General features: G+C 37.7%; 1 protein-coding gene across 2 annotated transcripts in view; it reads left to right on the top strand.

The window, feature by feature from the left end:
• Positions 1-344: 344 nt before the first annotated feature.
• Positions 345-25,075, top strand: part of TRPM7 (transient receptor potential cation channel subfamily M member 7) — a 36,677-nt gene continuing 11,946 nt past the window's right edge. The window contains exons 1-15 of one of the 2 annotated variants that reach the window (XM_042039199.1): positions 12,956-12,988; positions 13,448-13,646; positions 14,798-15,011; positions 15,556-15,680; positions 16,312-16,483; positions 17,279-17,453; positions 18,208-18,331; positions 18,885-18,957; positions 19,236-19,336; positions 20,253-20,387; positions 21,183-21,236; positions 21,788-21,928; positions 22,413-22,547; positions 23,155-23,435; positions 23,910-24,138. In XM_042039199.1, the coding sequence (XP_041895133.1) occupies positions 13,503-13,646; positions 14,798-15,011; positions 15,556-15,680; positions 16,312-16,483; positions 17,279-17,453; positions 18,208-18,331; positions 18,885-18,957; positions 19,236-19,336; positions 20,253-20,387; positions 21,183-21,236; positions 21,788-21,928; positions 22,413-22,547; positions 23,155-23,435; positions 23,910-24,138 (2,103 nt within the window). In that variant the 5' untranslated portion in view covers positions 12,956-12,988; positions 13,448-13,502. Of the gene's footprint in view, positions 370-11,451; positions 11,526-12,949; positions 12,989-13,447; positions 13,647-14,797; positions 15,012-15,555; positions 15,681-16,311; positions 16,484-17,278; positions 17,458-18,207; positions 18,332-18,884; positions 18,958-19,235; positions 19,337-20,252; positions 20,388-21,182; positions 21,237-21,787; positions 21,929-22,412; positions 22,548-23,154; positions 23,436-23,909; positions 24,139-25,075 lie in introns of those variants that run through there. The other variant, XM_042039200.1, reaches the window with a different exon arrangement.

Here is a 25,075-nt window from a genome sequence, read left to right on the forward strand (position 1 = left end):
GTTTTCTGTCCAGTTTGCATCTGAATCAGTTCATTCTGACATTGAAGCTACCTGCTTTTTTTTCTTTTCCCCCCAGAAGTAATGTGCTGGCTTAGGGAGCTCAATCAGCTCCCCAAAGGGCGAGTGCACAACTGCAGGTGGGGGGGAAGTAGCAGGAGAATGGGTGGGAGGGCAGAGTAGGAACTTCCTCAGCTTGTCTTCGACTGCACCCTCACTTTATAATTTGAAGAATTGCATCTGTCAAAGCAAATGTTTCTCCTGTGTTTCTTGGCTTTGCCAGGACCTCCACCTCCCTGCTGATGTCTTTTGTTTCTCTAGAATGATTGTCTTCACTCTTTTCCCAGCAGGCCAGGGAGGAGCCTGTCCCAGGTATTAGTCCAGTTCAGCTTAGGCAGGCCTTTGTGCCACATATACTCAGCATCAGTGAGTTTTACTGGAATTTAGTGTGCTGGAAGAAATTACCATAAATAGAAAACATTTTCCATGTGAAGTTGTTTAATCATTTAATTAGTTGTTTCCCCTACCCTGGGGAAAAAAAAACCCCAACAAACCAAAAAAAAAGGGTACTTTATTTCTAAAAATAATATATTTAGTTTCTGAGTAATTATTTAGACTTGTGGTATTTAACATAGAAGAGCCTCTGAAAGCATCAAAAGCTCAAACAACCCTCAAAAACAGAGGGTGGAAATTTTTGAAAGTGCCTAAATAAACATTGTATGTTATTTCAGACAGTAATTAGCTGCTTTCACATTTCTCTAATAAACCCAGTTAAGTTTCTTCTTTGCACTTTTCTGGAGTAGAAAACAGAAACCACTTGAATAGTTTTAGTGGGGGACTTTATCTTCTGATAAGAGCTTAGGTACATGGATGTCTCTTGAATGCTGTCAGGCTACTTGTACCCCGAGGTGTAGTCATTGTGCACTGAGCAGCTGCAGGCTGAGCTGGCTGTGAGAGGAGAGCTGCTGCTTTGTCTTGACAGTGGAAGTGTAACTGAATCCAGTAGCTCTTTGTTATGAGCTGTATTTAAAAATGCTTAAGTCTTCGTAATTTGACAGTAGGTGAACTATAGCAAATTCTTGTTTTGGATTGCTTTTATGCCAGCTCGTCCTACTTTCTCCAGCCTGTTCTAATCTCCTAAGAAGTCTGATCACTGTAAAAAGTTGACCAAAACATTTGCTTCCCCTGCTGTGCCTAGCAAATACTGGCACATTGGTGTGCACGTGTGTACAGGCAGGAAGAACCCAAAATTCCAGATCTGTTTCAGGTGGGTCTTTGGTTGTGTGTTTGCTGATGGACCTCTTTCCTAGTTTCAGTAGTTTAGATTATGACAATAAATTTGTTTTCCCAGAGACTGTGCCTAAACAAACGTAAGTTCTGTGAAATTTCATCATCCTTAGCAGTGGTCTGGTGCTGTCTCCTATTTCATGTGCCCACTAGTATGTTCTGTTGCTCTTCCTTCTCACCCATGCTATTCAGAGAAATATTATTGATCTGTCATAATTAACATGGAATTCCTTTTTTTTTTAATATGTATTCAAAGAGTTGTCTGAGGCCAGCTATGTCAAAAATCCTGTAGTGATAACAAGTTTCCATTGCTCTAGTGAGTTAATAATAGCCTACTTAAGTCAGGAGGTACCAGAATCTTTGCTGTGATGATAGAGAAGTGTCTTTCTTTGTACGACATGAAAAATAAGTCAGATCTGTAAATTGAACAGGCTCAGAAAGTGGTAGAGCAGGACAAACAGCATCCACCCTTCCAGTTTGCTTTTGTAGTTGTAATGTGCTTCAGCTCATACTGAATTAATCAGATGTTCATGCACTTCATGGACTAGAAAGGGAGGACTTTCCTTAAATCTGCAGCTCAGATATCGCTGAAGTACATCCTTTGCACGAGGTGAGGGGGTTTGCTGCCTCTAAAGCTGTCTAGGAACAGTGGCTGCCAGAGCTGAGGTTTTTTCATCAGGGAACAAACCCGAAGCAAATTGAGGGCAGGATTAATTATTTGGCTGGTTGCATGAGCCCTTTCCCACTGCTTTATTTCCAGAAGTGGCCACCACTGCCTCCTTTCTTGTGTCTGTGACTTAATATTCCCTGTGTGAATGGGGAAGGGACTGGAGGTTGCTTGAGGAGCACAGCAACTGGATCCAGACTGCGTGAGTTGCTTTACTGCTGAAACCGTGTCCCAAGCCTCATTCCTTCCCAAAATAAATCCAGAGTTTATAGGATTACCTGTTCGTACACCCTCTGTGGCATGTGCAAGGTAAGCCCAGCACTTGCCAGAAATGTGAGGTATGAACCAAATGAATACTTTCACGTAGAGTAGATGTGGTGAGCCAGGAAGTGCAGGGCTTTCAGCAGCCAGCACAGTGTGTCCCATCCATCCCTGTGGAAAGGACCAGGGAGAGGCAGCAGCCTTCATACCCACAGAAATGTTTTGACCGACGTGAAAAGACTTGGCATCGTTCTGTGTGTGTTGGTGAGTAGGAATGCTGACTCTACCTTCCTGCTGGTCCCATTTAAGAGGGAGTGTAGGCTGGCAATGTGCATCTGGTCAGGTCAGAGCGATGGCAGACTGCAGCTAGATCTCTGGTGCTGAGAGAGGTGAGGGGGATGGAGACTGTACAGTTGTATCACTGTGGATAAGGAAGGGCAAGGAGGCTGGATGCTTAAAAATGTAAAAGATTTGAGATATGTTGAATGACCCATATAAACCAAATTAAAAGTGGGTTTGAAGTGAGGGACCCTATCAGAAAGAAGCAGGCACTGTATGACAGGCTTGCAGACATTCCTATGCACTTTGCCATGCTTCTTTGGTTTTTGTTTTGTTTTAATCTCATTTGAACAGAGTGAATATTAAGAGTGAAAATGTTGGCTGAAAAGCTGTAGCTGTATTTCTTGTAGTTACAACCACACGCTCCTTTTCTGTCCTTTTCTTTCATCCATGATGTTAAGTTTTAGGGCATAAAGAATTATTTTCATCTCCTTTGAAAACTAAGTGGTTTGTTGCTTCTAGGTCATAACTTCAGTATATGTTTTGAAATACTTTATGGAATGCATCAAAATGTGATTGGTCTGTGAGCTCAGAGGAAGTAAGTTATAGATTCTTTAGCAAGGCTAAAAATTTTTAGCTTGGTATTTCATTAGTTGGGAAGACTGAAATCAATTTACTTTAGCTCACAGCAATGAAATTGGTTTATCTTCTGCTGTATTTTCTTTTTCCTACCAAAATTCCAAATTCTGTCAATGAAAGTTGTTGGAAAATAAAAATTAAAATGCATTTCTCTCCTTGCTTCCCCTTGGCTTTTCTGAAGGCGTGTTCAGAAACAGCTTGCCATCTGCTGTGCTGACACAGTCTCAGGGAGCCTCTGGTTTTGGCAAGTTTAATTACTGTATCTGTTATAATTGGGCATTTAACTTTGAAGGTGTTTATTGTTATATCAGCTGAGAAAAAGCCAGTTTGAAATTACACCAGTGTGTGACTGTTTTCTGAAATCAACTGATGGTCCGTTCCATGGTGACCTGAGCTATCTCATACTGTAGAATCAGTTGTGAAATATTTTCTAAGAGTGTATTAATATTTATTTTATGCCTTGTATGGATGGTATATGCATTTTCAAATTTAATACTCTCTAAAAAAGAGGAATAATTTGATGGCTGGTCTAACTGCAGAACAGCATGGACCATCACTTATTAAATAAATAAATAAATAAATTTAAGGTATGCTGCATTTGCTCTGAATTTCCCTCTGGAAGACCTGTATTGCAGTTAGAAGGTAACTTTCCCAACAATATGAGTAAAGTGGATTGAGATTAAATGTAATAAAAATATACCAAAAATATTAGGTCTGTGGGTTTTATTCTGGTACATGGGGGTTAAAAGTCACCACTTCATAATGCTAAATTCTGTATGTGAATTTAGAGTATTCTTAATTAAATGAATCTGCAGGAAAAGAATCCCTGAACACGTGAATTATATGCTTTATAATCGCAGGGTGAAAAATTCTCTCAAAAACAGTCTGTTCTCCAAATAGCAGATTGGAATAATTTTCATCAAGTTTGAGAGAGCTGTAGAAATCCCTTTTGACAAATCCTGATTACTTTTTGCATCCAAAACTGCACGTGGATTCAGGGAGTTCTGTGGTAGCTTCATTACGTCAGAGAAGAACTTGATGAAACAATAGCTACTCTGTTTGAGACCTGGATCGCTGTGAAATCTGTTCAGAGCAAATCTCCTGAACTGTTTAATAAAAAATAGGATTGTTGAAGGTTTGTTTTCAGCACTGAGGGAGCCATTGAGATGAAGATTCATATCTTTGCTCTCTGGCTCACTTGAGATCTGCTTCCCATGTGCAGAACTGACAGAAGGCTTTCTCTGACTGCCCTCTTTCCTTCCCTGCTTCAACAGTTCTTACTTAAAGTAAACCCAGTAATTTTTTTTCTGTCAAACAGTCTATTTTCAGGACCGTAGCAGTATTTTCACTAGAGAAGTTTTTCAATCCAGAAAAGTGGAGCAGTTTGCTTTCTTAGGAGTCCAGTGAAGCCTGGTGAGCTGTTCTGTTCAGAGCAGGATCTTCAGCACAGCAGAGACACCTTTTTGTGCACGGTGGGTCTGTCTGTCTGTCTGAGCTCATCACATTCTGTGACAAGAGATGCTCCAATGCATTTGGGGGGGAAAAAACCCCAAAAAACAAAAAAACACACCTCTTCCTTGTAGATCAAGCTGGTAGTGGTTCTAGAGTAATAAATAATCCTGATGCAGCAGGTAAAATATCATTGCAAAAATGTTTCATTTATAGTGGATTAAACAACAATTAAGATTAAAGCCCAGTCCCTCTCATTTAGAGTGACATTCTTCACAGGGATACATCAAAGCACTGCATAAATATCTTTTAGCACTGTGATAATATCTGAGCCTCTTCTGAGTGTTACACTTACCCATATTTTCTATGGAAGTTAGTACAAAAAATTGAGGTTGACTGATACTGTAGATGCTGATTCAGGAACAAGTTTTGTAGGTGCTCTGTGTGTGTTTTGCATTCTCTGGACAGACAGCACTGTTATTCTGTGTCAGTCTTTTAAATATAGTTCATAATACTAGGTGGCTAAATGCTTTGTTTTCTCCCCCCCTTTTTCTAAAACAAAACAAAAACCCCCAAACTGAAATTATAGAAGCATGTAACTAAATTGAAGGGAAAGCAAGTAAATTAAATGCCTGGGGTTTGCTGGAGCCAAGAGTTTAAAACAAATGTTAGCAAATATATGGCATCAAACTACCTAAATTTTTTTTTCTTTCCATCTGTTTATTTGCTTAGTTAGCTGAAGTTTCGAAGAGTTTCCTCAAATGATAAATGTTTCTTGAGGAACTGAGCTGTGCTCTGCTAGTATTTTTAATACAAAATTCAAAGTATTTTCTTTGGTAGATAGGCATAACTGTCTTTCAGCTAGCTCTCCACCCCATGCACAATGGCTTAGTTATTCAGCTCGTCCTGGGGTGCAGGTTTTCAGTATCATTCAGTTACAAGTCCAGGTGCTTTACCTGGGGTGTGGTTCTTCCTTAAGGGTTTGAAGCGCCTGCTGGAAATCTTTTAAATGAGCTATTTAAGTAGAGGAGGCTCTGTAATGTTATTAAAACATGAAAGTTTTCATTTGGTGCATTTTATTTATGGTTTGTCTTCCTACAAGAAGCTTTGTAAATTCTAAACTACTTGGTACGCATTAACCCAATTGGTTATTGTATTTATCACGGTTTATTTAGCTTTATTCAATGTATTGAGCATAAAAGCAGTAAGATAGAGGTTTGCCTGGAATTTCTGCCTTTCAGCTATAGCTGCAGGAGCCCAGTGCTTGGCTAGGGTTGGTTGTCTGGGCAGGGATCACAGGTCAGTCCCATGGTGTAGCACGTGTTTGGATAATGGAGTGGGTTTCTCAGATAAGAGATCCTCTGGTAAGTCACAGAAAGAGTGCGTGTGGTATGTATAGTTATATAAGAAGCAGTAACTTCAACTGGGAACATTGTCAGTGGACAATTCCTTGAACAGACAAGCTAAAGGACATTCTTAGGACAGAATGTCTCTTAGAAATATTTTGAAATTTATCTTGTTGACTGTAAGTGACCTAGACAGATAGGACTCCTCTGCGGCAGTGCTAGCACGACTATTCCTGCTGCACATAGTTTCCACTGTGTCTTCTTGTTTTCAGGCTTGCTCAAGCTTTCCTGTATTTACTTCTGTCCAAGTGGAAAATAAACTTTTTGGAAAATTTGAGGCAGTGGAGAAAGAATATAGAGTCTATATTAATTTTTAAATAAAGGACAAATAAAATTGGCAGATCTTCTCCTTTAGAAAGTATTGCATGTGTTGAACTGCCATATGGTGTAAGCAGAGATTTGAAAGATGAAATGGGAGATGGTGTAGAAAGTGATACGACTTCTAAATTTGAAGCTCAGTCTATGCAATCAGTAACTGAAATCCCCATTATCAGCCCTCCACAGAGGTCACAGTTTGGCAAATTATTTTTTCATTCAGGTCAGTTTCCTGATTCAGTGGGGAGCTTTACAGAAAAACAAAATTGTCAGGAGAACTGCTGGGTTGGTATGCACTGTTGCAGGCTCCAGGGCGATATAGTTGGGAAAAGTTAAATTTTAGTTTTGTAACAAATATTGTTACAATATTGTAACTTATGATCTTACTACAGTATACAGTATCACAAGAGAGTACAAAAAATAAACAGGGATCCCTTTATGCATGAAGAAGTTCAGGATTGTAAGCTACGAATATTATTTATACCTGCCGTATTTGTGTTAATTGAAAATCATGCAAGTCATTTTGAGATCTTGCCAAGCAGGCAGGCTTACTTTCTATAGAGAAAATAATTCAGACCAAGCTTGTTGAATAAACTTTGAAAATTTCACAATAGCTTGATAAGGCTTTGCCGTGCTGTTGTGCATCAATTGTTAGAACTTAATTGTCTTCTTACTCAAATATGTTGAATGAGAGGCTCTTATAAGCATATGAACTGAAGGGGGGAGAGTGGTAGGTGGTTGGTTTTTATTTCTGAGACCTGATCTCATACTGTACTTTGGTGATAGTTTCTTTTTTTGAAAATTTTTTTTTCACTTGCTATATGCAAAACCTTAAATTATAGTTTGTGGTAAAGTTTCATTCTACAAACAGACTTGCTGAAGTTATCCAGTATGAATTTCAGTAAAGATAGCATATAAATCTTGAGCAGGTACATTTAAATAATCTCTGTTATCAGAGCTTTGGAGTGCTAATGCTACTGCTGAATTAAACACAGCTGATATTAAAATGGCTATGATAAAACTTCCACCTGTTTTAAAAGGCCATGGGATTATCTCGGCATTTAGATACTTCCAGAAGTTGTAAATAGTGTTGGGCATGTTCTCTTGAGTGTGTAGTTCAGCAAGTACTTGTGTAAGTTTTGTTTCAAATAGCAATTAAAATTATTTCAGCATTGGTGAAACTGTTGGGAGAGGACATATTTATTTAAAATAGTGTACAGTATTTCCTTTAATCATGATCCCAGGGTGAGTATCTCTCTTCTAGGTTATTGAACCAAAGTGAAGCGCTCTCTGCTTCTTGAAGTTCTTTCAGAAGTACTGAAAGACACGGTGAACTTTGTCTGCTCAGAAATGTACAACCAGAATGAGGTATCCTATAAAACCTACAGCTTAAAGTCTGTGCAAAAGCCTTGTTGGCCTCCTCGGGATGAGGAGTTAGTAGTTACTGTTGCACCCCTTCCAAAAAAGGTAAAAGTTAAGAATTATTATGTGTATAGATAAGATCCTGCCAGCACTATCTGCTAAGAGGTCTTAATGTGGTGAAATTTTCATAGGCTCACCTGAAAGGAAAAGTGAAGGTAATTTTTGAGTAATATAAATGGTATTAAAATTTTTCTTGTAAGTCTTAAATTTTATTTAGCTTGAGAGATTGAGAATGCACAGGAAAGAATATGGGAAAGTAAGGGTTTTTTCCACAAGATGCAATTTTGAGAGGAAAGAAAGTAAATAGTTGAAAAGTAGCTCTCTATATGTTGATGCTACTTGTGCTTTTTGCTGAAAGGCTCCTGACCCATGTTACCCATAACCATGGTGTAAAGTGCATCTTCTAAAAATACGCTGGGAAAACAGCACTGGGAGCAGCAGGAGCTGCCTGTTGCTGGAAGCAGAGTTTGGGAGGTGGAGTTGTGTATCCTGCTCCGATGATGAAAAAGCTTTAATAAGAGTAGGCAATTTTTCTAAAACAGTCTGATAACTCACATTGATTTTTGACTTCTGACTTTATCTCCTATTTTAACTTAATCTTTAGCTGATGAGGAAGTATTTCTTAGAGGTAATTGCTGCAACTCATTTATACTTAACAGTGTCCTCATATAATCTTCCTTTTTCTGGTCATCGCGGGAGCATTATGTTCTTATTTACATGGAAGGCAATACTTATAATAGTTCTTATTTACATGGAAGGCAATACTTCCTACGTTTTTAATGTGATTTTTACCCATTTATGGGAAGTGTCTTTCACTCAGTTCTCTTCTCTTCTTGGTTTGTATTTTCTTTTTTTTTTTTTTTCCTTTTTTTTCTTTTTCCCTCTCAAAACAAGACTCTAGAATTAGCAAATCCTGTATAAAATCGCCTGCAATAAAGATTAATAAGCATGCAGGCATGCTTCTACAGAGAGTCTGATTTTACCAAATGAGAAGTTCCAAGTATGTTTTAATAGCATGACAGAGCTTCTTCTACATAAATAACGTGGATGTAGTAGTGCTGTACTGAAAATATTTTCATGGCTGAAGAGTAGAGGGAAATCCTTGATGAGTGGTTACAACTACATTCTTTGAGAGAAAAATTAATGAATGGTTAGTTAATTTGTTTTGGGGGCTTTTTTTTTCTTTTTTTTGGAACTGTTTATTATGAAAAGTGGCGTTGCACATTGTGAGCCAGTGTTCCTTGTCCCAAGCTTTGATCACCACTTAATAATAAAACAATATTGTGTGGAGCAATTGACGCAATTGCTTGTGGTTTATATTCTTTGGATTTTAACATCTTGAGTGTTATGCCTGTGATCTCTTGCTTCAAGGTGTGGTTTTAGCCAGCTGGCTGAAACATCTAAGTATTAAATGACTTTTCTGTATCTTTTTATATTCTGGAGGATCTGCAGAGTTAAGCTTAAACTACTGCAGTGTTAAAGTTTAAATGCTCAGTTTTAAGAAATTAAATGCAAAAATACCCATGTAAACAGTGGGGACTCAGGCAAGAGAAAATAGCTTGCAGAACTGGGATTCATCTCACAAAGGCTAAAGCTTAATAGTGCTTTAAAAAAAAACTTAGTGAGGAGCTAAAAATTTGGACCACTTACTATATGTAAAAATACACATTTAGTATGATATATGTATAAATGTACATATACACATGTCAGGTTTATTTTTACAGCACTGCTAATCATCTGATAAAGGTAGAGAAGAGAGAGAGCTGTTTTGTGCCCACCTGTAAGGCACAGGTGTCCTAGGAAATACTCAGTGGTAGATGGTGCACTTTTCTTACCAAAAAACTGAGGAGATGCTACTAAAAGATTAGGGATGAATTTTGAGGACAGCAGAGGAAGAGGTCTCTTTCACAAGCCTCTTAAGGGTCAGTCACTTTGATCTGCTTCAAAGGAGAATGAAAGGAAAACACACCAAAAAAACGCCAACAAACAAAGAAGAGGGAAAAGCACCATAAATGTAATAGAATCCTCCATAACACAACGTTTGCATATAATGTTTAATATCCTGCTTTTCCCTCACTGGGCCTTCTTTCTCCTTTGCTACAGCATTCATTCCTGTCTGTAGGGAAAGGAGGTAGGACAGTAGCAAATTATGACTGTGGCTATTTAATTTATTCCAGGTATTTAAAGTATTAGTTTAAATGTAAAATGCACTGTGTGAGTGCTCATTCTCTTGTCTTGCTTTTCCTTCCATGATTCTTTGCTGTGAATTGCACATCTTTTCTCCTTCTTTCTGTCTCTGGAAGTCCCTTTACTCTGCAACTTTTCCTGCTCCTTGGAAGAGGCTGGTGGTCTTCTTAATATGAAGACAGAATTTGGAGCAGCAGTTTGTTGCTGTCTTGATAAATTAATAGTCAAAGTTCACTTAAGCAAAATATTGGAAGGTGGTTTTGATGAATAGTGTGGGAAAGAGCTGCTGAGTCTGGGAAATGTTTTGAAAGAAGGTGGGCAGTTCAGGAGCAGTTTTCCAGGGGTCTTTATTAAAATTAGCTGGTATATTCTTACTTCTAATCATTTCTCTGTATTATCTTAAACTGATGTCAAAGTTGCATTGAGTGCAAAATGCATCCATCTTCGCTGAAACTTCTCTTATAATCCAAAAAACACCAACAAAACAAACCTCTAAATTTCTTCATAGCTTCCACAGACCTCTGATTAGACACCTGTGAATAATATCCATCAGTCTTTTTTCCCCTTGTTGTAAAATAAAACAGTGTGAAATTTATCAAACTTTTCTAAAGGTAAAATGTAAATTGCTGTTAGCAATGAAGTACATTGCTGTTAGCAATGAAGTAATTTTAATGTAATCTTAATAAGGATTTAAATTAGTATTGCATAAGATGCAAATTAGCATTCCAAGATTTTTCCATGTTTTTAATTGCTAAAAATCCTGTCTGAATTCCTTTCCCAGTGTGTTGCTGAAACATGACGTAGATGTTATGCATTATGATGTTGTTTAGCAAGTAATCTTCAGATTATTATGTAAGATAATGTTAACGTGGTTGTTGAAAGCAACTGAAATGAAATTATGTCCAGTGATTGGAATAGTAAGCATTTAAGTAAGGCACATCCTTAATTTCATGTTTCAAGTTTAACCTTAGAACACAGTTCAGAGATGCCAATTAATCTTATTTACTGAAATGAAAAGTTTCTTGATGAAGAACAAAGGTTTTGACCTATTTATTGCTACTAAGAAAGATTGCCAGTGTTAGAAAGCTTCCTTACCCATAATCTCAAGACAAAAATTTTACTTCATTAAAGAGGGAAATAGATGAAATTAGTGTTATCTCAGTTTAGTGCAAATAATTTTTATATATTTTTACTTGATTTTTTTTCTTAGCAAGATAGGGTAGCAGTGTATCTTAAAATTGTGGGTTTCTTTGGGTGCATCTTGATTTACATATTAAAATTTTTGCTATTTGAATGTTAGCTTTGAAAAACATTACTTCTGATTTTAAGTGATTTGTTTATAGATTACATAATGATTCTGTGTGTCTCAGCTTTTGGAGGGATGTGTGAGATGCTTTTATAAGGTCATGTATGGTTTTAGTTTTTGAGAGACAGCAAACCCCTCGTATTCTAGCTCTTGTTTCCTTAAAAAGCATTTTGCTCTGCAAAGGTATGTGATTCGTATTTTATAATACTATTAAATTTTTTGTTTTTCAGTCCCAGAAATCCTGGATAGAAAATACTTTCACGAAGAGGGAGTGTGTGTATATTATACCGAGCTCAAAAGACCCCCACAGGTAAATGAGAAATGATGCAAGAACTCATTGCTGCTCTTTGAAAAAGTCAGCATTATGAAGAGTGTTGGGCTGTGTTTCTGTATGAAGCACTGGCTTGGGTTTGTGCCTTCATGACTGGACATTGTCACTCTGAATAGATTGGATTCTTTTTTTTCTTTTTCTGAAAGTACTTTGGCATTGCAGAAATCTCCAAAAAATGTTCCCCTGTTCCCTTTGCTGCTTCTTAGCAGTCCTCCTGCTGATGTCTGTGATCTGTTTACAGTGAGGGGGGGATTGAATAAAAAATTTCTGAAGTCAGTGTCATAGAGCTATCCTCTACTGGAATTTAAATAACATCATTGTGAGTGTAGGGTGAAGTGTGAAAATCAACCTGACAGTGTAGGAAAAGAGGTGAAGAATTCATAGAAGAATAAAGAAGACCAAGAATTGGGGTGGGGAAAAAGTTACAAAAAAAGGACTGAAGAAATACTTGCTTCTAGGGAAAACAGATAAATGAGAACTGTTTGGATTTCATGTGGTATGTAACAATTTTTTCATCCTTAAATTCTTAAAGGAAAAAAAATGAGGCTGAAAAATGGGGAAATATGTTTCTAGAGGGGAGGCTGAGGCTAAGAATATTTTGCATATCTCACATGCTGTTTTTACCTTGTCTTAAATTAGAGGTGTGAAATCGGGCAAGTCAGTGATAACTCCAGTATATCTAGTTGACTTTCCCCAAGTGTTATAGGTATAATTTAACAGTTCCTACAATGATTGAGTTTGATGTGCATAATCATGACACTTGTGTCAGAGCTAAAATAAAGTCAAATTGAAAATAGATTTAAAATTGGTATTTTAAAGGCAGTTTTGTTTTCCCAAAATGTTTACTATTGTAATTACGGATTTCAGGTCACCTTTTTTTTGTAAGCTTCATATACGTGAGAGCAGCTGAGAAACCTGTTCTTCCGAGGTTGCAGAAACTTCTATTTCACTCTTTTCCTTAAAAAACACTTAAAAGTCTCTTTAGTTACGTTGGGGAAGGTTACTATTTTTCATTTAAGAACTTTGTTTTTAAACAGGAAAGGAACTAAGCCCTGTAGAATTTTAAAATTATTGTAAATAATTCACCACATTCCTTGAAACCATGTGACATGAGAAGCTTTTAGAATTTATAGCCACGATTGCAGCACATGGAAAATTTGCAAATGCAAACAAAGTAATTAGGAAGCTGTTAAAATTTCCAGAGCATTTAACAAGGAACAGAATGGTCTTTAACACTTGCCCTTTCAGCTTAACCAATTTGTAGCTTACACTGGCCTTTACAACTTTCCCACCACGTTTTGTCCTTCAGTTTCTAAGAATGGTCTGCTGTTGTTGGTGCATTACTCACTGTTGTGTGTGAATTATGTGTGAAGTTTAGTCACATCTTTAAATATTTCTTACAGATGCCTTCCAGGATGTCAGATTTGTCAGCAACTTGTCAGGTAAAAGGTCTTTGTAATTACAATATTTATGAGTATTTTCTCATTAAATAAGTGCTTTCATAATAGGGTTTTAAAAAGTTTTGATCAATATTATGAGTGACAATTGGTGAAAGGTTAGATATAAAATAAATATAACTAATGTTTAAAGAACTGTCTGCAATAAGTAGGTCACAGATTTATAAATGTTATATAAATTACTTGGCTTCAAAGAAGCAATTTCTCCTGGCCTCCAGCTTGCTGCCTTAGTGAGCTTCAGTATTTTGCATAATAATATGTATTGTAATTGACTATTGCTGTAAATGTTTATGGCAACAAGGCTTGCTCTGGAGAAGAGGTTTATCTAATGTCTAGAATCTTTGCTTTCGAAATGTAATCTATCCTTTTTATCAATAAAGGAAGTTCTTTTGTCTCATAAAGTAGTATTTACTGAAGCATTCTCGATGATCTGGCTGGGTGCAGGTGCTGCTGTGGCCGCCTGGTCAGACAACATGCTTGTTTCACTGCCAGTCTGGCTATGAAATACTCCGATGTGAAGCTGGGTGAAAACTATAATCAGGAAATAGAAGAATGGTCAGTGGAAAAACACACAGAACAGACCTCTACTGATGCTTATGGTGTCATCAACTTTCAAGGTGGCTCTCATTCTTACAGGGCTAAGGCATGTATGATGTTTTGTTGTTTCTTTTTTGTCTTACTCTCACCATGTTGGTGCTGAATGCTTCATTTAGCTTCTGAAATTGAAGGCTGAAAATATTAACACCTCTGTTGTGACAAATCACTGCCCTCTTCTATTCTAGCATTTTTGTTGTGGTTTGAATTCTTTCTAATTTCCATTTGTAAAAGATTTTTAGTTGTGGTAGAAGTTATTTAAAGCTTGTGCAGTTACAGGCTACAGGGAGTTCTTGTACAGTGTGACTCCTGTGGTCAAACTCAAGTGCTTGAGTGAGGGAGCTGTGTTCTTTATGCAGCTGGTAGAACCCCTGAGGACAGTCCAGTGCTCCAGGTCAGATCATCTCTGTGGAGAGAATGGCCCTTAGCACTTTCATGTTCATAATAGCAGTGTATGGGTTCCTTTGTACTTAGTGTAGCTTAAAATTGCTTGAGCCTTTTGCTAGGAGCACAGAAACAGCAGGCTGCCCACACTCATTTCTGCTTCCTTCTCCAGAGTGCAAGTGGGGTTGCTCAAACCAGTTTAATTGGAGTAGTGTTGTTTTGTTATTTAGAATTTGATTCAAGAAGGGTTCAATTTCTGCCAACTGTCCCCTCCTCTATTCAGTAGCTCATACTGAAGATGTGGCAGCATCGTAGCTGATCTACCATCTACTTAATCTTATGCTGTTAAACATGGAGTGTTAAAAAGCTGCCAGTTATCAAATTTTCTACTGAAAAATGTGGGTTTCCTTCCCACCAAGAACAGGAAAGGAAAACCAAGCAACTGTAAAACTCTTTGCAGGGGACACGAAAGCCTCTCCCAGTAGATGGCAGAGCTTTTATAGATACTTCTGAGTTTCTTCTAATTTAGAGATCATCCAGTGCTTTCACAGAGTCATGTTTCTAGGTCACTGTGCCAGTAGAATGGAATACCATGATCTTTCTGTAGTTGTTTCCTTTCCAAAGCTTGCTTTCAAAACTGTCTTGTCCTGGACTATAGAGGATATAAAGGAAACTTGTTCATTTATTGCATCTGCTGTGTTTTGAGAAAGTGAATTACATTTTCCATAGCCAGGAATAGGATAATATATCCTGAAATACATCCTGGTTCTTCTTTTTACACACTTGAAGCTTTTAACTCTGTTGTTACGCCTGCAGTACGTGCGATTGTCATATGACACTAAGCCTGAAGCTATTCTGCAACTTATGCTTAAAGAATGGCAGATGGAATTGCCAAAGCTTGTTATATCTGTACATGGGGGCATGCAGAAGTTTGAACTTCACCCGCGCATCAAACAGTTGCTTGGCAAAGGTCTTATCAAAGCAGCAGTAACCACAGGAGCCTGGATTATAACTGGAGGAGTGAACACAGGTAAGAAACTACCAAGGAACGTGCACGATTAACTGGATTGCAGTTTTATAAGAGCCAAAAGATTTAATGGATGGATGCATTGCTTCATCCTAAAACAAAGGAAATTTGCATGAGTTTGGTCAAGTGAAATTAAAAGAATACATTTTGAACATGTGCATTTGAAAGTGGGCTGCTATTTCATCTTGCAAAGAGAAATAACATGTGGAGAGGTTGGGTTTTGGGCTTTGTTTTGTTTGGTTGGTTGTTTTCTGGGTTTTGTTTTGGAAACAAGGAAAAGGAAATGTGATTTAAAAGAGGTACAGTAATGTGCTGGAAACTCTTCAGTTCTTGCTAGGCTAATATTTGTTTTGTTAAATTACTTTGTTTCTTCCTAGTAGATGTAGCATGGTGCTTTTTCTTTGGTAATGTGTCAGTAAGTTCCCAGATCCTTAAAGGCCTAGTTATGTAAATAAAACAGTTAAAGGTCCAGTTACCTAAATAAATATTTGTATTTCGTAGTAAGATGTGGCATTCAATACATTGGAATCTTTTTATGCACGAACAGGTGTTGCAAAACATGTTGGTGATGCTCTAAGAGAACATGCTTCCAGATCATCTCGAAAGATTTGCACTATTGGGATTGCTCCGTGGGGAGTGATTGAAAACAGAAATGACCTTGTTGGAAGAGATGTAAGGATGAATTACCTAAGTGAAAGAACGATGTACCTCATTTACTTTTGACACATCTGCTCAAGCACATTTTTCCCTTGCTTTGCATCATTGGAATACTTGCTTTACTATGAAGATACACTGACATCTGTGACTTATGCAAGATCATTACTGTAAACAAGTTGCAAAATGCAAATGTGCTGCAGGAGGAGCTTGTTCTCAAGTATTTAATCCTTTCCCCCCCCCCCGATATTATTGAATCAAATAAAAATTCTAAAGTATTACAGAGGATTCACATTTAGAGAGGATAAGAAGTTGAAAAATTTTGATGTGGAGTCTTCAGTGCTTCAAACAGTGGCTTCTGTTTGCCAGAGAAGTCACAAATTTTCCCCAAAAACACCTTTTCAAAGGATCTTTTCTCTGTTGTCCTTCTGAACAGCATCCTTTAGTGATATAATTATCTGCTTCCCTGCACAAAGTTCAGAGCTGCAGCTGTTGGTGTATCCTGATCCAAGGCATGCTTGTATGTGTCAGTACTTCCTTTTGTGTCGTTGCTTCATGTTGGGCCACCAGTTCTTGTGTCTAGTTAAGTTTCACAGAGACAAGTGTGAATCTTTGCCAGTAAAAGACATTGTTGTGTGCTTTCACTTAGGTGGTTGCTCCATATCAGACCTTGTTAAATCCATTAAGTAAACTAAACGTCCTAAATAATCTCCATTCCCATTTCATTCTGGTGGATGATGGAACAGTTGGAAAGTATGGAGCAGAAGTTAAATTGCGAAGAGAACTGGAAAAAACGATTAATTTGCAACGGATCCATGCAAGTAAGTAATTCTGGTGCCTGAGGGCTGTTACTATGGCTTAATGAAAAAGGTGTTTGCATGAAACATCTGAATGGCAAAACAGAAAAATGAAATCTTCTGTTTATGTTTCAAGTCTGAAATTGAAAATTTCAGCAGCTGCTCTGGACCATAGTTATTGCTGATAGATGTAGGATTTCTCTGGGACCACAGAGGAATGCTTTCTGAATAAAGTTGTCTATTTACTTTGATAAAGCAAATGTAAGTCACTTCAGGTCTTGGTGTGTTGTCAGACCTTATTGGTCTGACTGATCAATGGTTTTGACAGTACTCACTTGCAGTTTCACAGTTTGCAGTTTGGCGTTTTCCCAATTGTGGAGCAACACATGTATTTTGACTCTCACAGAAATGCTTTTGCAGTATTTCCCATCAGTAGAGGGTTTCCATGTATCCGTGTTCAAACTGTGTATTTGTTGTCACCTTTTAAAACTGTTTGGGCGAGGTTAAAAGAGGAGGTCTGTAAAGAAAAATTCTTCATTTTTCTGCATTAGTTCATGGATATTTCTGTGAGGAAACTCTTCTGTTGTGTGGTCTGTGTCCTGTTGTATTTACCAGCTTGGCAGTGCTTGTGTCCCAGCCCAGGATATAAAGGGCTTGAAACTGTGCATTACCAACAGTTAATGTTTAGAAAGGCAGCATTTTAATTTTGATTCAGTAGAAAGGACAAACTTGATTTATTAAATATGTAAAACTGACCTTAGCATTCACTACACACTTACAGTGTTGTCTGGGGTTTATTATTTATTTGCAATTTTCCAGGAATCGGCCAAGGTGTGCCTGTGGTGGCACTTGTGTTTGAAGGTGGTCCCAATGTCATCCTCACAGTTCTAGACTTCCTTCAGGAGAGCCCTCCAGTGCCCGTGGTTGTGTGTGAAGGAACTGGTAGAGCTGCAGACATCCTGGCCTATGTTCACAAGCAAACAGAGGAGGGGGGGTAAGTCCCAGCAATGCCAGCCTGTCACAGAGCCACAGAATGGGTCAGGTTGGAAGGGACCACAGTGGGTCATCCCAGAGCACACGGCACAGGATTGTGTCCAGACAGTTCTTGTCATACCCAGATAAATGACAGGATGTATAGATGCATGGTATCCATGTGTGTCTGTCGTCCATAGATGAATTTTGAGACCATTACTTCATGAATCTGTACAAGAGCTTTTTCTGTTTGGTGCAGAAAACACTGGACTGTTTTGAGTGTATCTTCAAATAATGAAAGGGATGTGCTTGGGCTCTGCAATACTTGGTGGTTTCCAGTTGGTTGTCAGCCTTGCATAAATCCTTAAGCACACTGGGTCCCTGTAGCAGGGGCTGCCTCAGAACCTCGTGAAGCAGGGATCTAATGTAGCTGTAAACCAAACAGCTTTGTCCAGGGTAAGATCAGAAATGGGTCTTACTCAGAGGAGTGACTGCTTAGTATTTTGTGTTAAAATCTTTTGGTTGAGAGTATCTCAGAACTCAATATGGGAAGGAAGAGAGAGAGTTGAGTTACTTTTAGAAGGCAGTAGTAGAAAATTGTAGATTAAGTAATCTATAGTTCTTTCTAAAGGTTACCCAAGGTTTTGCCACAGCAGCAGTAATAAGCTTATAGATAGCAGAACTTTGAATGGACATGTTGAAACTAATTAAATGTATTATTGTTCTTACTGTTCATCTAAAACAATTGTTTTCCTGTTTGTTTGTTTCAATCTCAGGAATGTTCCTGAGGGTGCTGAGCCCGAAATCATTTCAACCATCAAAAAGACATTTAACTTTGGTCAAAGTGAAGCAGTTCATTTGTTTCAGACACTGCTGGAATGCATGAAAAAAAAAGAACTTGTAAGTAGATCTTGCCATAAAATTTTCTTTGCAAGGTGCATACATTTGTGGATATATATGATTCTTTTTTTCTTTTTTTGGATCTCTTAGTTATGACTCCTAATAAAGGTATACTATCACTGCATGCTTAAAGCAAAATCACTTTATAGAGGCTATATGTAGCCTGAGTTCAGGGACTGGTGTCTCATTTGGACATCACATTGTGCTGTTCTGAGATGTAAAATAACCTTATTCAGCTAACCATGTTTGCTGGCAGGCTAATCTCATAATCTGTAATGAACTGGAGAGGTAAACAGGATTCTGTGTTACAGACAGCGGTGAATTGTAATCATAGGAGTAAAAGAAGTTCAAATTAATTGAAGATTCCCACTTAGGAAAACAAAACAGAATGCACACTAAAAGTTTAAATTGAACATAGAGAGGTTTGAAGTTGCATTGAAGACAAGGTGTCTTTTATGTTAGGAATTGAAAAAGATTTAAAAGACTGTTGCCAATCACCTTTGCATGAAAATAACTTTTAAATATGTTTTCCCCATTTTGCCATTTTGAACAGATTACAGTTTTTCATATTGGGTCAGATGAACATCAGGACATTGATGTTGCAATACTTACAGCATTGTTAAAAGGTGAGACTTAATTTTTTAAGATCATTTGGAACCTGCAGCTATTATTGTCTATTGTTTATATGATGGATTTTTATAAAATACCAGTAGGAATCTTTAGTTTTTAAACAAGTAAGTATCTGTGTTCTCATTCTATAATACCATAAGGTGACATAAATGATGAAATATACAGCACAATTTTGTAGCGGCTTTTTTGATTTGGCCTTTTTAGGAAGCAAGAATGTTTTTTATCTTGTATTCTAATTAATTTTAAATTTTCTTCCTTGTGTTTGCTTCTTAAGGCACGAATGCATCTGCATTTGACCAGCTTGTTCTTACACTTGCATGGGACAGAGTTGACATAGCCAAAAATCACGTTTTTGTTTATGGGCAACAATGGCTGGTATGTAAGGGTCTGGATTAAGCTGAATGATAATTCCTAATAGAGAGAAGCACAATTTACTGTAAAGAAGTTTATTTATTACATTTATTTATATTTTATTATCTTTCTATAAAGAATGAATCTTGACTTTTGTAGGGAGAAACTTTGGAATAGTGACACATTTATTTTGAGCCAGTAATTTGTGTGTACTGCATAGCCATACAGCTGTTTTGCTATTATGTATTTGCAAATGGTCCAGAAATTTTAGGAATGTGCTAACTGTTCTGAATAACTAGCAGAGAAAATGCATTACAGAAGGTGGAAGCTGAATTCATGTTAGTCAGATGCTCTTCTTTACAGTTGCATGGCCCTAGAAAGTTCTTAAGGAGCAACAAGTAAAATGCTCTGTTGGCAGCGCTGCAGTCTCTCTTGAGGGAGGGACAAAATGTCTGTTTCTTGTAGTTTGAAAATGAGTTTAAGAACTACCTGGTGGCTCTTGCCTTTTTCCCATATTACTGTAAAAATAAAACTTGAGCTTATTGAGTGTGCAGTCAGAAGTACATACTGTGTAAGGCTTATTGATTGCCATGATGGTTCTGACATCTTTGAAGCAAATTGTGCTTTGGATGTTATGTGTCTTCTTGTTTTGTCCAATATCAACCTGTGAGAGCAGCTTAACTGTGTTAAACCAAATGTCTCCTTAGTGCCATGTACTGTCTCAGGAGGCAATACCTATGGAACAGTTCAAGTCTTCAGAGTATTCTCTCATCTTGTAATTGTGTGAAGTTGGGGGGATATTCTGAACCAAGGGTGACATCTTTATAGGCATGTAAGGTTTTCACAGCCCTGTAAGTGAAGGAGGTTGATAGAGTATCTAAGTTCACTTTTTTACTAGCTCTCCTTTACAAGGCTCTACCTTGTTGTTTATTTGCTGTAGGTTGGCTCCCTGGAACAAGCTATGTTGGATGCCCTTGTGATGGACAGAGTTGCATTTGTGAAACTTCTGATTGAAAACGGAGTAAGCATGCACAAATTTCTTACAATTCCCAGGCTGGAAGAACTTTATAACACAGTAAGTAGATGATTGCTTTTTAAGCTGCTTTTAGAACAGTTTTTTAGCTGCTCAGCCTGTTGTATCGTGGGTTGTATGCAGCAATCTGAAGGGTGTGGGGTGTTGGTAGGGAAGGCTCCTGTGCATGAGGTTAGAGTTGGGAAGTGGATACTGTGCTCTGCCCCAGCAGCACGAGAATTGTCTGTCAGCAGGGTTTGGTGCTAGGGATAGACACGAAAGGGAGAATTGCAGCTCTGCTGTGGACACCACACAAAGTGTGCAAACCACAGTGGGGAAGAGAATGAGAGAAAGTCACGTGGGTGAAACTTGTGCCCAGAATATGAGGTCTACAGGGCTTCATAGGATGGATTCTGTCTGTAGCAGTTAACGTTGTAACAGTTCTAAAAAGAGTTTAATTTGTTAACCTGCATAGTTATAATTATTACTTAGAAAAATTTTGTTGCTGTAGGTGTTGATCTAAGAATTCCAAGGTAATTTTGGTATCAGTTAAGTATCCAACAGGACAGAACAAAGAACCTTCCACCAAAAATTAGCTGATGTGAGTAGTACACAAGTATGGCTTAGGTTTGCATTAACAGTCTCATTATTTGCTTTTGACAAAAAAAAAAAAAGAGAATGAATTCTTTAGTTAATATATCTCTATAAAGAAGCTTCCTTGAGAAGTTAATAAAATATAAATAAATATAATAAATTATCTTTCTATATTTTTAATTACTGTTGTAAATTCATGTCTTATGGTGTTGCTGTTGCACACTAATTTCTCGTTCCAAATTTTTCTCCTGTTTTTTTATAAAGAAACAAGGCCCAACTAACCCAACACTCTTTCATCTGGTTCGGGATGTCAAACAGGTATGCTGTCAATGTAAAAATCTGTCAAGCAAAGGGTTTGGTTAATTTCTTATATTTGATTATCAATTTGATCTGAAGTTTATGAATTAATTTTTATTGTAAGTATTAAGCTACCTCTGCAGACATTTTGGTAGTTTGCAATACTTCTGTTGTATGCTTGGTGCCCCGCTGCCTAAAAGATGTTAAACCCAAAGGGTGTTGTCTTTCGTCTTTCTTTTGACTGCTTTCCTTCTTGGGGGGATTGAAAGCTGATGCTCCCAGTGTGGAGTAATTCTGGCTGTTAAAACAATAGACAAAAAAACCTCCAGTGTCTCCCCCATCAATGGAATGAGTATCTGTTCTGTTAGGGGAGTTCATATAGAAAAGAAGGTCTTTCTTTAAAAATAACTGTTGAGCATGCAGATGCTTTTTTGGTTTTGTGTTGGAGGGGTTTTTTATCACGAAAGGCTTCTTTTTTATATTATTTAGAGCTGTGATAAAACATGTAGAAACACTCTAAGCAAGTTTAATAGTATACCTTGAAAAAGTAAAAATACCTTTTGTATTCTTAGGGAAATCTTCCTCCAGGATATAAAATCAACCTGATTGATGTGGGACTGGTTATTGAATATCTGATGGGAGGAACCTACAGATGCACCTATACAAGGAAACGCTTTAGAGCGATCTACAACAGTCTCAGCGGGAACAATCGGGTACGTGCACTTGGGTAACAGCACATTTCTTCTCAATTAAAAAACCCCAAACCTCTGTGTTTTGTAGAATAATTGAATGCATGTTGGTTTGTTCTTCTTGTCAATGGACTGGTTCTTTTAAACACAGTAGTAAGGGCTGTGAGGGCAGCTGAGAACTGTCTTGGGATTGAGGGCAAACAACAGGTTTTGTTCTCCTCAGCCTTATTCTAGCACATCCTAATTCCTTCTCTGTGATTCCCTCTTTTCCTACTCATAGGGGAAGAATGGACACTACTGATGCAGATTCACCAGGGCTTAGGATACAGATATTTTAGCTTCTTGTGCAAGCTATGCTAACCAACAAGTGTAACTGCCTATTTAGCGACTTCTTAAAACTAATGAAAACAAACAAGGAACCATGTTAAATATCCAGTGAAAATTCTGGTTGTGCTGTTGTGTAAGTTCATCAGTGTTTCAGTAACCAAACCCCTTCTTCTTTTTGCAGAGATCTGGGCGAAATCCTTCAAGTACTACTCCTCAGATGTGTAAAAGCCATGAGTCTTTTGGTAACAGGGCAGACAAGAAAGAAAAAATGCGCCATAATCATTTCATCAAAACAGCACAGCCGTACAAACCAAAGGTAGGGGTGGTGAGGGGAGCACAGTGGGGTTTATTTCAAGACCCTAAGAGTGGGGAGCCTGCTGGAAATCCAAGTGCCATGGGAGTGTGAGTAGCAGCAATTGTGCTGACCTTGGTAAAGCTGGAATTTCGACTTTGCTTTTGTACTTGGTTCTAAACTGCAGCCTTTGTACAGGATTCTGTAAAAGGTGTTTCTCTTTCTGTATAGTAGGCTTGTGGATAAACTTTTATGTTAGGGACCAAACAGCTTATCTTTGACACAGTTCTAGTAATAAGGGTGGGACTTGCATGGCTTGGTAGAGCAAGATTTGGCCATGTGTTACTACTACAAGCAGTTTCCATGAGTTTCTTGTTTTGTATGTAGGTATGTTAGTTACTGCTTTTCTTTGATCTATAATTCAAATTAATTCAGTCTCACAGTTATTAAAATGAGTCGGACTCAACTGTTAAGTTTTTAAACAAAAGTTCCAGCTGCTTTTCAAGTGTTCAAAATTCTTTCTTTTTTCTTTTTATAATTTTTGGTATTGGATCACTCAGCGTTTTATTTCAAGTTACGTAATGACCAAATATAGCAACTTGAAATGTGACTTTGTGGTTTTATTTTAAAGACTGACACTGGTGCAGAAGAGGGAAAAAAGAAAAGAACCAAAGATGAAATAGTTGACATAGATGATCCAGAAACGAGACGTTTTGCTTATCCTCTGAACGAGCTGTTGCTGTGGGCAGTGCTGATGAAGAGGCAGAAGATGGCCCTTTTCTTCTGGCAGCACGGCGAGGAGTCCATGGCCAAGGCTTTGGTGGCTTGCAAAGTGTATCGCTCCATGGCATATGAGGCAAAACAAAGTGACCTTGTTGATGATACTTCAGAAGAACTGAAACAGTATTCCAAGTAAATTACATTCCAATTGTTCAAAATATTTTCTTGGCATCCACAATAAAAGCAGTGGGCTACTTATTGAAAAAAGCACAAATTGTTCTGTTAGCACACTTGGAGACAATTCTGTTTTGCAAAAAGTTTTAAGTGGGACTGTAGTAGAAGCTTTATAATAGATATTGCTCTTTCTTGAGGGCTGTTAGAAGTCTTGATTTGTAGTCAAATTAGAAGGAGACTCAATGTGCCATTTTCTTCTGTCTAATCTCTGTGCATGTTCTAATAGCTGTTTTAGCATGCATGTTTTTAACAGAAGTCACAGATTGACATATTGTAGTTACAAATTACAGTGTATCTGTACAGAAGGGACAAATAATGGTCCCTTCAAGTTGTGCAGGTTGGGAATTTGTTCGTACAAGAAAATTCACGCTGAACTCATGGTCATTTCTATAGCTACTATATTTTGTTTTGTTGGTTTTTCCTTCATTTTAGCGAGTTTGGTCAGCTGGCAGTTGAGCTGTTAGAGCAGTCCTTCCGACAAGATGAAACTATGGCAATGAAATTACTGACATATGAACTTAAAAACTGGAGCAACTCCACTTGTCTGAAGCTGGCAGTGTCCTCGAGGCTCCGGCCGTTCGTAGCACACACCTGCACACAGATGTTGTTATCAGATATGTGGATGGGAAGGCTGAACATGAGGAAGAATTCATGGTACAAAGTAAGCACTGTTGCAGTTTCTTGGTGTGAAAAGGGTCAGTGGAGTTTCAAGGGAAGGAAAGTGTGTGTTTAAATGCTGTTAGTGTAAAGCTTTCGCAACTATAGCTTTTATTAATAAATCCTGTAAACCAGTCTCCTGTAACATAATCAAAACTGGAATATTTGTTGTAAACTCTTCTTTTGACACTCTATTATCTTTTCAAATAAGGTACAGAAATATAGAAGGCAAAAAACAGGCAAGTAGCCTTTAATCAGAGGCTTAAAGAGATCATGTGAATACTAATCCACTACTAAAAACATAGTAGTAACAAACCTTAACAGATGGAAAACCTGTTGTAAGACTGTAGTTTCATGCATTTTGGCTTTTTACAGGGAGAACATAAGACTTGATGTAAAAAAGCTTTATGAATATCCTATTTTGGAGGAACTGAGTAAAAGCAGGGCACAGAATGAAACAAGGGTAGGCAAATCTGGGACAGGTTTTCCAGTGGTGCCCTTTGTGTGGTATAGATATAGATCAATTATGATCTAGACAGAGATAATTGATGTAGATCAATTGAACCAAAATGGGAGTTGCATATTTCTTTGAGATGGTGTACCAAAACCTAATTGTTGCTAGAAATATAAGGAAATAAAACTTTCCTACAAAATACCTACAAGCATCATTTAACTTGTGACCTACTAAAATCCTCTTTATAACTGATTAACTGTTTTCTTGCTTGCTTTGTAACAGGCTAATTACAGTAAATAGCTTTCACTTACTCTCTTCATCTATACCTTAGCTCATTTTTTTACCATAAAGATAAAAAAAAAAAAAAGCCCCAAACAAAACATACACCGTTCCCCTCTCCCCCCACAAACCACAACTTTATATATGCTTTTAAAATGCACTTTAACAATACACAGTTCCAGAGTTTCTGGGGTTGGATTAAATAACA

This window comes from Corvus kubaryi, unplaced genomic scaffold (genome assembly GCF_017639235.1).
Source record: "Corvus kubaryi isolate FWS band 111438036 unplaced genomic scaffold, C.kubaryi_AGA036_p1.0 37394, whole genome shotgun sequence".
Classification (NCBI taxonomy): Eukaryota; Metazoa; Chordata; class Aves; order Passeriformes; family Corvidae; genus Corvus; species Corvus kubaryi.